The sequence below is a fragment of the Ochotona curzoniae genome, unplaced genomic scaffold, assembly GCF_017591425.1.
Source record: "Ochotona curzoniae isolate NIBS_2020 unplaced genomic scaffold, NIBS_Ocur_1.0 scaffold_3171, whole genome shotgun sequence".
Taxonomy (NCBI): Eukaryota; Metazoa; Chordata; class Mammalia; order Lagomorpha; family Ochotonidae; genus Ochotona; species Ochotona curzoniae.
This window is the reverse complement of record NW_024467104.1, coordinates 1,099,868-1,114,324: the sequence shown is the minus strand read 5'-3', so window position 1 is coordinate 1,114,324 and position 14,457 is coordinate 1,099,868. Positions and strand designations below refer to the sequence as shown.

General features: G+C 36.8%; 2 protein-coding genes across 2 annotated transcripts; both read right to left on the bottom strand.

Moving 5' to 3' along the window:
- Positions 1 to 3,849: 3,849 nt before the first annotated feature.
- Positions 3,850 to 4,797, bottom strand: LOC121172259 (olfactory receptor 5M10-like). The gene has a single exon (XM_041004112.1). The coding sequence runs from the start codon at positions 4,795 to 4,797 to the stop codon at positions 3,850 to 3,852; it is 948 nt and encodes a 315-aa protein (XP_040860046.1).
- A 6,773-nt stretch (positions 4,798 to 11,570) lies between these two features.
- LOC121172258 (olfactory receptor 5AP2-like) lies at positions 11,571 to 12,512 on the bottom strand. Its single transcript, XM_041004111.1, has one exon. The coding sequence runs from the start codon at positions 12,510 to 12,512 to the stop codon at positions 11,571 to 11,573; it is 942 nt and encodes a 313-aa protein (XP_040860045.1).
- Positions 12,513 to 14,457: the final 1,945 nt, after the last annotated feature.

Sequence of the window (14,457 nt, the reverse complement as noted above, 5' to 3'; positions counted from 1 at the left end):
AATAACTAAACAAATTCTGAAAAAGGAGTGTTGATCTCTATCAATGTCTGTCACATGTTCTAAGAGAAGATAGGAAGAAAAGAATAATGAAAATACACTTAGTAAAATTATAATACATCTGAAGCCTGAATAATTTATTAAAATCTAGTTTATATATATATATATGAAATTTAGAAACAAATGGATTTACTTTATGTGTATTTAACAATATCACAAATTGTTGAGAAAAACTATTAATGAACACTGGGACAAAATTGGTTAAAAGTGTAAAACAAATAGTGACAGACCATATTATATATAACAATATCCAGATCATGTCTTTGAATTCCAATGAAATTTAGCCAGGAAAATTATTGCCAGTTAAGTCCTTGTTTACTCAATTTTAGCACGAGGAAAAGGTGCATAACTAAAAAAAAAAAAAACTGATGACATTTTCCAAACAGTAATCATTCAAAATCCTTCACACATGGAATCATTGAGAAATTGGAAATAATCACTGAACTGATACATAGTATTTAATTATTAAACATATATTCAATCCTCTGTTGTAACTAATGAAAACTCCAACCAGATAACACAAGAAATCAACACATATTTTAATATGATATTAGAAAGACACATTAAAAAAAACATGAGCTAATCTCTGAGAAGCTGGGTTATGTTGATGCCAAACAGAATGGAAGATAAACCAAGGGGAATGAAGTACACTGAAATATTGATGACATTTCACTTTGGGTCAGAAAATAATACTTATAGCTTTATATTCTTTCAATATTTCAATGCTTTTCTATTTATTATTCTAGAATCAATATTTATAGCCAGGTCAATAATGAATTATTACATAAAAATATTACATGCAAGCACAAATGAAATAAAAAATTAGTGCTCTGATCTACTTATCATAATGAAATCTGAATTACAATAACATACATGCAAGTTAAAGTGTTCAAATAGAACAAGGGTTGAAACAGTTGTGCATATTTTTGGGACAAAACATAATGAAAATCATTTCTCTATCTGTATTTTCCTATACTTTATTACAAACATGTGCTTTATATTGTTAATCTATTTTAATTAAATTTCACATATAGTAATTGTATATCTAAGATGGAGAGAAGGACCCAATGCAATGACCCAGTGGCTGAATCCTCACCTTGAAATCACTGGGATCTATATGGGCATGGGTTCATGTCCCAGCTGCTCCAGTTCCCTGCTTGTGACCTAGAAAAACAGTAGATCATGGCCCAAAGTCTTGAGAACCTGTACTTGCATGGGAGACCAGGAAGAAGCTCCTGTTTCCTGGCTTCAGATTGACTCAGGTCAACTGTTATGACTAGTTGTGGAGTGAACAAGGAAATGAAATGTTTTTCTGTCTGTATTTCTTTCTCTCTGTAAATCTGCCTTCTAATAAAAAATGAATAAAAATTTTTTTTGAAAAAGATACAATGTATTGTTTTGATAGATGCATATGTTATATAATAGAAAAATTAGAGCAGATTAAAACTTGGAGCTTACATTAAGAAAATGCAGTCTATATAGGTCTTTCATAAACCCCAAATCCTTGCTTTAACATGGAACAATCTGGTAATTCTACTTTGATGAAAACAAATTCGTAGATCAACCTGAAATGCACAGGAAATGGATGGTTCTTACTATAAAGACGCATATCACAATCATAATAAATCCTCCTAAGAGGTAACCTCATCACTTTGTCACTTCAAAAAATCCATCTAGCATTGGCACACGTGGAGGACTTTGATAACTAGCTCAGTGTGAGGTGGAAGGAGAGATAATTTGAAATTAAATAATGTACCTTTATGTGGCTTGGTGACCATGTGACTTGGATGAAGTGTCAATCTCTCTGGTTAAAAATCCATAATCCCTCCTCTCTTCATTGGTTTTTACAGAGGTAATTTTAATCCACGCTATATCTATGCCTTAATTCATTGATAAACATAAATTTCAGCAAATAAATGTGAGAATATCACATTTCCAGAACAGTTTAAACAAGGGCTAAAAACAACAATTATATCCCAATCTGACAATGCCATTCTTATACATATATATTGCATTCCATACCTGCTTCCATATGTCAGAGAAAACATTTTTTTTTCTGGCTTATTTTGTTAAGAATAATGGTACCAAGTTTCATCCATTTTGTTGAAAAAGATAGGATTTCATTTTTGTTTCATGGTTGAATAGATTTCCACAATGTAAATATAAAACATTTCCATTAGCCAGTCATGTATATTTGGACATCTGGGTTGGTTAAAATTAGAGTCAACATTGTCAAAATAGTAAACATATAAAGGAATTTAATAATGAACACACATTTGCATACATTTTAATACACAGCTACTTCGTATATATATTTATATATATATTTATATATATATATATATATTTATCATTATACAGGAAATGTCTAGCTCCTATTTTCCCATTAAATTTATTAAGCTAATTTTGGATAAAGCCTGGGTTGGACTCATCACAGACAATGTCATGAAGAAAAGTCAATATTGGATTTTATCCCACAGCCAGATACATGCATATTCATACTCACTTCTTCTTACTCTATTTCTGGAAATTCTTGGATGTATATAAATTAATGGGCAATCCTAATTGAATTCTAATAAATTTCCTCTAAGTCAAGGTACCTGCAAGGAAATGCATATCATAATTGCCATCATGTTTGTGTTAACAATCAAATCTTTTCCATATCCTTGAAAATGCACAATCATTCAATTATTTCAAATTTGGGAGAATGAGTATTATTCATAAATTTTCACAAGGTGATCACAATGATGAATAGGATGCAGATACTTTGATCAACATCAGTCATTGTGGTTTAAAGATTACATCATTAATACAGAGTTGCTCTCCAAGGATGTTTTCTAAAATATCCAAACGATAGGTTTTACCTGAATGATTTGCATGGATTCATATATTAATATATTAATTTCTGAAGGAAGTTTAAAAAGGCAGTCAGAGGAGATGATGGCATGCCAGTTTTTAGGAATTCACTGTGTTATGATATGTTGAAACCAAAGAAATTTTATGATATATTTCCCAAGTTCCTTGCTGCAGGGCATAGATCACTTTGCTTCTCCTTAGACTGCAGATCAGCAAGCTAAGCACAGGACCCAAACAGGTGTTAAATGCAATTATTTTTAAATCTTCCATGGAATTCTGAGAAATAATAACAATTCCCAGAATCATTCCTAAGTCATAGTGATTGCTGTGAAAAATAAACCTGAAAATACGTGATACTGCGTTGAGGACTGAAACTGACCCACCTGCTCAAAAACGCATAATCAAGGATTGATCATATTTTCTCAAAGATAAGGAATACAATTAGCATTATCAAATTTCCTAACAGATGACAGTGATTCATCAGGCATTAGAGCCCTTGATCTACAACAGACATTCCAGTGTGAATATTTCATTTCTAACAAAGCAGGAAGCACAAACAGGGTAACACCATTATCAATATTGATATAGCTTTGTGGAATACAATATAATGGAGGATGGATTTCCACTGGTCCAACAGTGGAAATTTAACTATACATATTGAATTGCTCACTGAAAGAATACTAATAACAATCAATATTCTTCTGAGATCAGACAAGATCGGGTGCATTCAGGGTGGTATGGCCGTAGGCAAGGAACGATATTGTGTGGTTTACTAAAATCATTCTGTATTGCAGATGCAAACTTTGAGAAGAATTTTTTATACATTGGTCTCAGAACTGACAATCGCAACAAGGAATGAACATAGCACTGCAGTTTAATGCATTTAGAGATTCATTATGTCATTACAGACATGTAGTGATTACAAAGGAAAGAAGCTTAAGTTCCAATGTTAAGAAGTAATCTTCCCCTTAGTACTTGCTGCAGGGCATAAATCACATCCTTGTTCCTTAGGCTATAAATCAGGGGATTCAGCATCGGACTCAAAAAGGTATAAAAGACAGCAATGACTTTGGACTCCTCTACAGACTTGTCTGATGGGGGCCTTAAGTACATGCAGAAGAGGGTGCCATAAAATAGGGTGACTGTGGTCAAGTGGGAACCACAGGTAGAAAATGCTTTGCACCTGCCTTCAGCAGACCGGATTCTCAAGATGGCTGCAAAAATGAGCAGGTAGGACAGAAGAATAATGAAGAGGGAGCTGGAGAGGGTAAAGCCAGCAACGATGAACATTGCCATCTTTTTGACGTGGGTGTCAGAGCAGGCCAGCATTATCAGTGGAGGGTCAGCACAGTAGAAGTGATTGATTACAAGGGGATCACAGAAGGATAAGTGGAAAGTCAGCAGGGCCTGAGAGAGTCCGTTGAGAAAGCCAAACACATAAGGAAAGGCGACTAGAGAGAGACAGATGTTCTTGGACATTCTGGTGCTGTAATGCAGAGGGCTGCAAATGGCTACATAGCGGTCCACTGCCATGGAAGCCAGGATGTAAAACTCCGTGATCACCAGGGCAATGAAAATGAAGCACTGTGTGAAGCAGCCAGCATAAGAGATGGTCTTGTGTTCTGCAAGGAAATTGTTCAGCATCTTTGGAGTGATGTTGGAAGAATAGCAAACGTCTACAAAGGAGAGGTGGCTAAGGAAGAAGTACATGGGTGTCTGGAGGTGAGAATTGGTCCTGATGAGCATGATCATGCCCAGATTTCCTGCCAGTGTCATTGTGTAGATGCCCAGAAACACCCCAAACAGGATCTTCTCCAGCACGGGATTGTCTGTGAGTCCCAGGAGAATGAATTCTGTAACAGCAGTGTGGTTTTGTGATGACATTTTCTTACACCTTGAAAACTGGAAGTGACAACAAGCAGAAAATATCGTGTCACTATATTGAATCCACTTGTTTTATTATTCAGTCATATATTTATTGATCTAATGGAAAATTACATTGCATGAATCAAATTTCCTACTGATTTTTACATTGTACCTCTGCATTTCATTTCCCATAAACATTAAAGTCTTGTTTCTCATTGTCACCTTCTTCCATTAACTCACACATTTACACGTTTATTCATTAATAGTTACTCATGTTTTCATGTTTATTCACACAAGGATATCTGTCCTTTTAGGCACCTCCATTTCTTTTTGTAAAACTTCCTAAATTAGGGCCCAGCGTGGTAGCCTAGCTGCTAAAATCCTTGTCTTGCAAGCGCTGAGATCTCACATGGGCTGCCAGTTCTAATCCTAGCGACCCCACTTCCCATCCAGCTCCCTGCCTGGGGTCCGGGAAAGCAGTGGAGGATGGCCCAAAGCCCTGGGATCCTGCACCCTCCTGGGCGACCTGGAAGAGACTCCTTGCTCCTGCATTTGGATTGGCCCAACTCCAGCCATTTCAGCCACTTTGGGGGTGAATCCTTGGATGGAAGATCTTTCTTTCTGCCCCTCCTCCTCTCTGTATATTTGACTTTCCAATAAAAATAAATAAATCTTTAAAAAAAACTTCCTAAAATAAAAGACATAACAATAAAAACTAAACATCAGCATGTCATTTAAACCATTCAAACAGAAAAATAAAGAAATTTTAACTCTAGAATACCTGCAATCATAAAACAAGTCCTTTTTTTTAGATATAAAATAGAAGCTGAACTTTCAATGACTAACTTTCTGTTAAGAATGTACAGTTCTCTGGGCCTGGTGCTGTAGCCTCATAGCTAAAGTCCTTGCTTTGCACAAGCTGGGAATCCACATGAGCACCAGTTTGTGTCCCAGCATCCCTGTTTCCCATCCAGCTCCCTGCTTTTGGTCTGGGGGAGCTATTGAGGACAGCCCAAAGCCTTAGGACCCTGTAACCACATGGGAGATCCAGAGGAAGCTCCTGGTTCCTGGCTTCAGATCAGCTCAGCTCCAGCAGTTACATCTACTTAGAGAGTGAATTTCCAGATGAAAGATCGCCTCTCTGACTTTCCTCCTCTCTGTTTTTTCAATAAAAAATAAATCTTGAAATAAATTACACAGTTCTCTGGCTTAACTTTATTTAGGTAACAATTAATTTCTGAGAATTATTCTAAATTTCTGGAAATGTATCCACCTTTTCAGTGTGTTTTGAAAATGTTTTTTCCTATATCATACAAACAACAAATAAAGTTTCCTACCCTCAAGGACATGAATTGTAGAAGAAGGGTAGCAGACAACACACTTAAACAAAAATATGTAACATTAGATAAAGGCAATTAATAATAAAAATGAAATAGGGACACACTGAGATGGTGAGAGAAGACTTACAAAATGCAGCATTTAAATACATGATGAAGCAAGCTTTTGAGGGAGTGCTGATTTTAGTATATCAACTGTTTTTGGTCCCACTAACTTAGTCTTGAACGTAATTCTAGGTGGATGCACAGGTGTTCAGATGTGTTCACTTTCTATCATTTCTTTATGAAAATATGATATGGGGTCTAGTTCAATTGCTCAGTGCCTGAAGCCTCGCCTTACATGCACCAGAATCCCATATGGGCACCCGTTTGTATCCTGGCTGCTCCACTTCCCATTCAGCTCCTACCGCGTGGCCTGGGAAAGCAGCAGAGGATGGCCAAAAGCCCTGGAACCCTGCAACCACATGGGAGCCCTGGAAGAATCTTTAGCCTTCTGGCTTCAGATCAGCTCAGCCTCGGCCACTGCAGTCACCTGGGGTGTAACCAGCAAACAGATCTTTTTCTCTTTTTCCGACTCTCTGTGAATCTGCCTTTCCAATAAAAATAAATCAACCTTTTTTGAAAAGATTCAGTAGAAAATAAAATACGACCACAACAATTCCTGAAGAATTGTACCTGAAGCTATTATTTGTTTGGTTCAGACTTGCACATATCTATCAGAAAATCTTGCATATATTAATGAACTCTTGGGGCTGGCACTGTGATGTACAGGGTAAGCCGCCACTTACAGCACTGGCATAGTATGTTTCAATTCAGGTCCTAGTCTTAGCTACTCCACCTGTTGCACGGCTTGCTCTTCATGAGGTTGAGAAGGCTGTGGATGGTGGCTCAAGTACCTGGGCCTGTAACACTAGTGCAAAGAGTTTTCTCTCTTTTTCCAGCTCTCCCTTTGTGTCCCACTGCCTGACATATAAATAAGTTAACCATTCAAAAGTATAGTGAACTGTTTGCCGAGTCAATGGAAGATTGATACGTGAGGAGAAAAGTCAAACTAAATTTCTGAAATATTTATCCCAAAATGATGGGATAACAATTTTACGTAAAAATCTAACCTGTGATTTCAGTGGGAAAAAATGCAAGCGGCAACTTACCTGTAAATGCTAACTCATCCCATTTTGCAAAAACAAGGTGTAGAGGTTTATAATGCATTTATGAGGAACGGTCCCTGAGGTATTTGAAAAAGAATCCTGAGGATCCAATTAGAATGTTTTTATCCCTCAAGAGCATAACATTAATTTGAAATTTTGGATGCACTAGGTTCTCCTCTGAGGCCAAAATCCTTACGTGACATTTATGTTCACAGCTCACTATGCATAGACCTTAGATATCCAGTTTAGTTTGGCAAATAAATGAGCACTTTCAATTATATGAAGCAAGGGAAATATGCATAGATGCATTTTTATTTTATAAGATATTTCATAAAACAAAACTATTTGAGAGAAAACTATAAGAATGACTACAGAGGTTATAAGTGACAGAAGGGTGATATAATCCAGTGAACAGAAGCAAGACAATTGCTCCAAACAGAGGCCCTTTGGGAGGATTTCCCCTGCCCAGTTGAGTTCATTCCTGAACATTCTAGAAACCAGAGACAGATCTGAGGGTCTTCCTATGCTAAACTGTTACCTCATAACACTTGTTGATTTAAGCTGAAGGTCCAAAATAGAATGTGATCTACTTGGACATTTTTCACAATTTATTAAAGGCTACAAACATAAAGATGCTGTCACATCCTGTATTATCCGATGTACAAATAGTTTCAGGTCGATACAATCCAAAAGATATCAAAACGTAGTTGAAGAATTTGTAGTTTAGTTAAATACAGCTTCAATTGACAAAGAGAGGAAGTTCTATGTGGATAACAAACTTTTTTTTATCAATGCCAGAAAATTTTGAAAACTTAAAAATTGTATTAGAATACATAAGAAACATAATAATTTCCAGATCACAAATTAACTTCTTATTTTCCAACAGTATGAATTGTAAGCATTTTTAATGTTAGAAGAACACGACAGACACATCCAGCGCAAGAGATGGTTTTCTGTTCTGCAAGGAAACTGGTCAGCATCTTTGGAGCAATATTGGAAGAAAACCAATGTCTGCAAAGGAGAGGTGATCAAAGAAAAATTGCATGGGATTTTGGAGGTGAGTGTCAATCAGAGCAGTCATGTACAGATGCCTTGTTAATGTCGGTATGTAGAATTCCAGAAACATCCAAAATGGAACGTTCCCTAGCCATGATGAACTAATCCATGAGGAATGAATTCTTTCACTGTGGTGTATTTTGGGGAAGATATTTTCTCATATCTTGAGAACAGAAATGACAGAGGAAGTTAGCTTCTATGTTGTTTATATATTCCACCCTTCTCTCTCTTTCTCTGTCTCTCCCTCTCTCTCACACATACACAAATTGTTAGTTTTATCTCTCAAACTTGAATGCTGTGACATAAAAGCATATAATGATACTTAAAAACATTTGTGCAAAATGAAAGCCAAGTTGTACTGCTTCAAAAATGTTACTAATACATCATTATTTCACACCAAAAATTTAGCAGAAATTGAACGTTTCTCTTTTGCACATATTCCAGTTCTTTTTCTCAAGTTAAACTTGGCTTTTTTAGTTTCATTTTCTATCAGCTTCTAAAAGCCTTGAAATAGATTATTTACTGGTTTCCTCTAAATATTATAAGAATGCTCTAAAGGAAGCACAGTGAAAAGTGAGCGTTGCTAGGATACATCTGTCATTAAAATGGACAAATGAAAAAAGCAGGAATCGCCGAGTCCTTTGTTTCAGATAAAGAATATGATAATATGCAGTATTAATGTTTTCACTGAAGAACCCTGTCCTCTGGCTTACTTCATTCAGAAAACAATGAGTTTCCAAAGTTTATCCCTTGATATATGATTAAAAGTACAACTCTTAAAGATTTGCAAATATATTGACTTACTTATTTATATAAACTTCATATATAGATTTATTTTACTTTTCTGGGAATATGGAGTCAAGGCAGCAAAAAAAAAAAAACAACAACAACAACAAAAAAACCAAAAACCAAACACTTTCCACTTTTAGAGAGCATACATTGTAGAGAAAATTCTACACATAGAGAAAGGTGTGTAAGTCTCATCAAAGCCAGGACTGGGGAGAACCATAAAGGAGGGGTGCCTGTAGATGTTCAGAGAAGAACTTTCTGAAAAGATAAGATTGCAGACTAAATAAGCAAGGCAAGAATTGAGGCAGTGTGGTTCGCACATGTGTCACTAAGGTAATGTCATCAACTTGTACTGAAATAAACAGCTTCTGTCATTGCTAGTATTTTTCTTTTTCAGAAAAAAAAGTCTATAGCATCCCAGACTTTCCTGCTCATGGCTTGCAGTCAAAGGCAGACATGGGATTTAGATATTTACCTGATTCCAAATCCTGGCTTAGATTCCTCTAAATATTCCAAGGAAGGGGCTGTTTCCCCATTTCAAGGCTGATATTCCTCATACCTCCAAAATTAGTAATAGTCAGACAAATTTAATCTGACAAAGTTTATTAATATTACGTGAAAATTTGGGAGAGGTGGAGATAAAATGTTAAAGTGCATTGGAATATAGGCAAACAAATATAAATAAGTTAAAGAAGAGAAACAAATGTGATAAAGAAGATGTTGGGAAAGAATGTTATACCGTACATAGCTTTGTAATTCAGAAGTGGTTTTCAGAATTCACTTTTCTATATTATTCTGTGATGACTGTCTCCCTCCAGCTCTGGGTTAAGTAATATCCCAATAGATTCAAAATATTGCCATAACGCCATATTATACTAATACTTAATGAGACTTTTACATGTGCTTTATTTGGCGATCCAGAATCCGTGTAATTGGAATAACATTGTTTGTGTATCTCCAATATTTGCTTTTCAGAGCTCAGTTGTCACCAAGTTTCCAGATGCAGAAGTGGAAGAAGCTCATATTAACTTTGCTTCTTCTGACTCTTTTCTCTTTAGCAAGTTACAAGCGCAACGACGATCATCAAAAACCTGGCCCTTGTTCGCAGCTGAGGACATTGCTTAGAGTCCGGATACCCACGTGAAACGCCCAAGGCCTCTGTCACAACCTCCTCAACCATCAGCTGCTGCCAGTCTTTCTTGCCTCACAATACAGTCACTGTTCCTGTGAACATTCTCTGACAAACTTTGGACATTCATGAAAATATGTGTTTCAGAGTCTGTTTTCTTGGAACCAAAATAAAGGCACCAATGTATATGGCCAGTAGAACATATAAATTGAGACTGTATATTTGATAAAAAGCAAAATGTGGTACTTAATCACTTATGAGTAAAAGGTAAATATTGACTTTTTTTTTTTTTTAGCAGATACCACCTCACCCACTGTGTTGTTTGGTCACCCAGATGAAAGGTGATCTCAATTTATTTCTATTTCCTTATTTTTCAACATTAGTAATCCTTTTGTTTTTATCAGTGTGTTTTTGAGATAACAGATTTTTATTTTGCATTTTATCCAATGATTTACTGGCTATTTTAAATGATGATCAATAATAAAAGTTATAAGAAAATGTTCTAACTGAAAATTAGGCAAGAGTAAAATGATATGTGACTTTACTCATATAAGCTTTAAAATAGCCACAAAGTCTTTAAAGCTATCATAATATAAATGGTGAATGTTTTATTTGGAAAGCAAAAACAGGAGGAATAGTTCAGAGGAGAAAGAAGAGAGAGTATAAAAAAAGAGAGAGAGATTTCAATTTTACAGATCAGGATACAAATGCCTGCAATTGCCAGTGCTGGACCAGGAAAAAGCAAGAGCCTAGCACCCAGTCTGTGACTAATATATCGCTGATAAAATCCAATAAACTAATACATCATCTGCTGCTTCACAAAAGCAATTAGGGCCCGGCGCCAGTGGTTAAGGTCCTCGCCTTGCACGCCCAGAATCCCATATGGGCACCAGTTCTAATCCCAGCAGCCCTGCTTCCCATCCAGCTCCCTGCCTATGGCCTGGAAAAGCAGTCGAGGACGGCCCAAAGCTTTGGGACCCTGCACCCACGTGGGAGACCTGGAAGAGGCTCCTGGCTTTAGACCTGCATAGCATCCGCCGTTGAGCTCACTTGGGGAGTGAATCATCGGACAAAAGATCTTCCTCTATGTATATTCGCCATTCCAATAAAAATTAAAAAAAAAAAAACAACAAAAAAACAAAAACGCAATTAGAAGAAAAGCCCAGACAAACCCAGGTTCTCGTATATGGAATACACTGTTCTTAAATGTTTAGCCCAACTAATCTAGCTACATTTCATTCTAAATCATATGTTTTAACAAGAAACAGCTCAAGCAGATAAACAGTAAAACGGGGATGAAAATTATCTTGTATTACATAGCGAGACGTATCTTTAAAATACATGTTTCTGTAAGGTATTCTTTAGGGCCTCTTTCACATCCTTATTTTTGAAACTATAGATGAGGGGGTTTAGCATAGGAATCACTACTGCATAAAAGACAGAGACAATCTTGTCCTGTTCCATTGAATAGCTAGACGTAGGGCGTAAGTACATGAAGAGAATTGTCCCAAAGAATATGGTGACAGCCATGAGGTGGGAGGCACATGTGGAAAAGGCTTTAAATCTACCTTCTGTGGATGGTATCTTTAAGATGGCAATGAGGATACAAAGGTAAGAAATGAGAACAATCGTAACACAGCTGATGACATTAAAACTGGAGAAAGCCATGATCACAATGCCGTTGATGTAGGTGTCAGAACAAGAGAGCTTGAGCAGGGGTGGAGTGTCACAATAGAAGTGGTTGATCTTGTTGGAATCACAGAAAGACAGTCTGAAAGTCATGGCTGTGTGTATGGCTGCATTTCCAAAGCCTGCCAAAAAGGAAGCAGCTACCAGCAAGAAGCAAACTCTCTCAGACATGATGACAGGGTAAAGCAGGGGGTTCCAAATCGCTGCGTAGCGGTCGTATGCCATCATGGCCAAGAGGAAGCATTCAGTCCCCAGGAAAGAGCCAAAGAAGTAGAACTGGGCAGCACATCCACGGAAAGAAATGGCTTTGTTCTCAGCCACAAGGTTGACCAGCATCTTAGGAGTGACGGAGGAGGAGTAAGAGGCATCAACAAAGGAGAGGCTGCTGAGAAGGAAGTACATGGGCGTGTGCAGACGGGGATCCAGCTTAATCAACACGATCAGCCCCAGATTGCCCAGCATGGTCGTCAGGTAAATGGACAGGAACAATACAAAGAGAAGACCTTGGAGATCCGGATTGTCTGTGAGTCCTAACAGGATGAATTCCTTCACTTGTGTTTGGTTTCGGCCTTGGTGGTTTTTCATGTATCCGGTTATCTTAGCTGTAATAAGAAAGGATATGAAGAGTGGCATTTGATCAAAATGAATACAAATTCAAGTCATGTTAATTATTATGAAAAATTCTTTGCATAAAGTGTCAGAAACAGTAAAAAGTATGTTGGAATCAATTTCTTTGATTACCTAAACTGCTGTCTACTACTGAATGACCTTGAGGCAAAATATTCGTATTCATTAGTTGGTATTTACCAGATCATTTATTGGATCCTTTGTCGCATTTACTACATTTTAATAATTATAAGAAGATATCCTTAAGATCTATTATTTACAATAAATAATTTAATTTGTATGATACTATAATCTTTATACACAACGTCTGAATGAAGGTAATTCATGAATATTAAGTTGGAAGATTAACAATTTCTTTCTAAGTACTAAATATGCTGAAATTTATCAGTATTACCAAGAAAGAAAAAAAAGTTTATTCTTCTTGGAGAAGAGATCTTTAAAATTTTAAAACCAATAAAATAAATAAATGCTATTCTTTTGCTGTCTGTATAAGTTAAATATAAATTAAATATCAAAAATGAGTGTCTCTAGAGGCAATTTTTCAGCTTAAGAGAAGATTTTATAATTTGATGCCTAGAGAGTCAGAATAGCATTAAGTAAATTCCCCGATGACAATGCCAGAACTATCCGATTCAGTGAAAAGCAGAGTCAAAGAACAATGAGTGAGCCACAAAATACCAGAGGTAGCAATGGAATTTTCCAGACACCTTACTGAATGGGAGATAAATTAATCTAAATGTAAAAAGAGAGCCATCTCCTAAATGATGTGATGAAAATAAATACAGAACCGGAAACTCAGAATGACTGCCAAACTTACGAGCTTCTTTCGTTTTTGTTTTTACCTCCAAGTAGGCGTTGGACAACACCACCACCGGACTTCTCTGTGTCCAATGTTCAGTATCTCCATGACCTCAAGTTTTTGAATCATGGGTAAAACCGTATTGCCCCAATCACCAAACTATGGCTGAAACTGTAAACCAGAATGCTACATCTTCCATCACTCATGGGAAGAAGTGTCTTGACACTGTCTACAGTTTAAACATATAACCCACTGAACACTTTCTCTAATATTACAAATAAAGTATCTTTTGAGCACCATATAGTTCTGACATCCCAAGGAGTGCCTATGGTGTCCTTGCTTTCCTTCTTGTATCTTGAGTTTTAGGCCCAATATCCCAACCAAAGTAACATCTGAAATTTTTATAAAGTATCATACAGCTTTCAAAATATCATTGTACCCATTATCTTCCATGAAGATAAAAATCAATGGGAATTAATAAGAAAATTAGTAAGAATTTTGTCAGATAATGCCAGCAATGTAAGGTCATTTCTCAGCTCATTTGTACCTCTAAGTGTTAATTTTTTCTATTTTTTAATTTTTAATTTTAGATGTTGCTAACATAGTTGATCAGAGTGGGATAAATCAAGGGTAGGGAAATGTGAAAGTGATCACTGTTTCCGAATTTTCTGTTTATCTTTCTTGTTTCAAGGGGGTTGGAGGGGGAGACAAGGGGAGAAGGCACACCTAGGCTCCCAACCACTGCAGTACCCAGGGATTGAGAATGTCCACCTGATACTGAGCCAGATTCCCAATGTGGCACATAGTCCAAGACTCTGCACAGGTGGTTTTGATAGTTCTGAAGTGTTGTTGATTTCACCGATCAAAGGTTGAGGGCATTTTTCCAATGTCCACTGGCTGACATAGTTGGTCTGAAAGTCTCCATTCTCCCAGTTATTTGCTGTCATCGTTTGGTTGGGGTTGTTGTGCAGTCTGTTCTGTTCTCCTTCCTTGACATGGTACAGATATCCCCTGCAGGGTTCAGTGGGCTGCCATATCCAGCATGTGCATCTGGGACTGCTATTATTCTGCCTTTTCCAATGAGGAAGACCAATTTTCACAGGT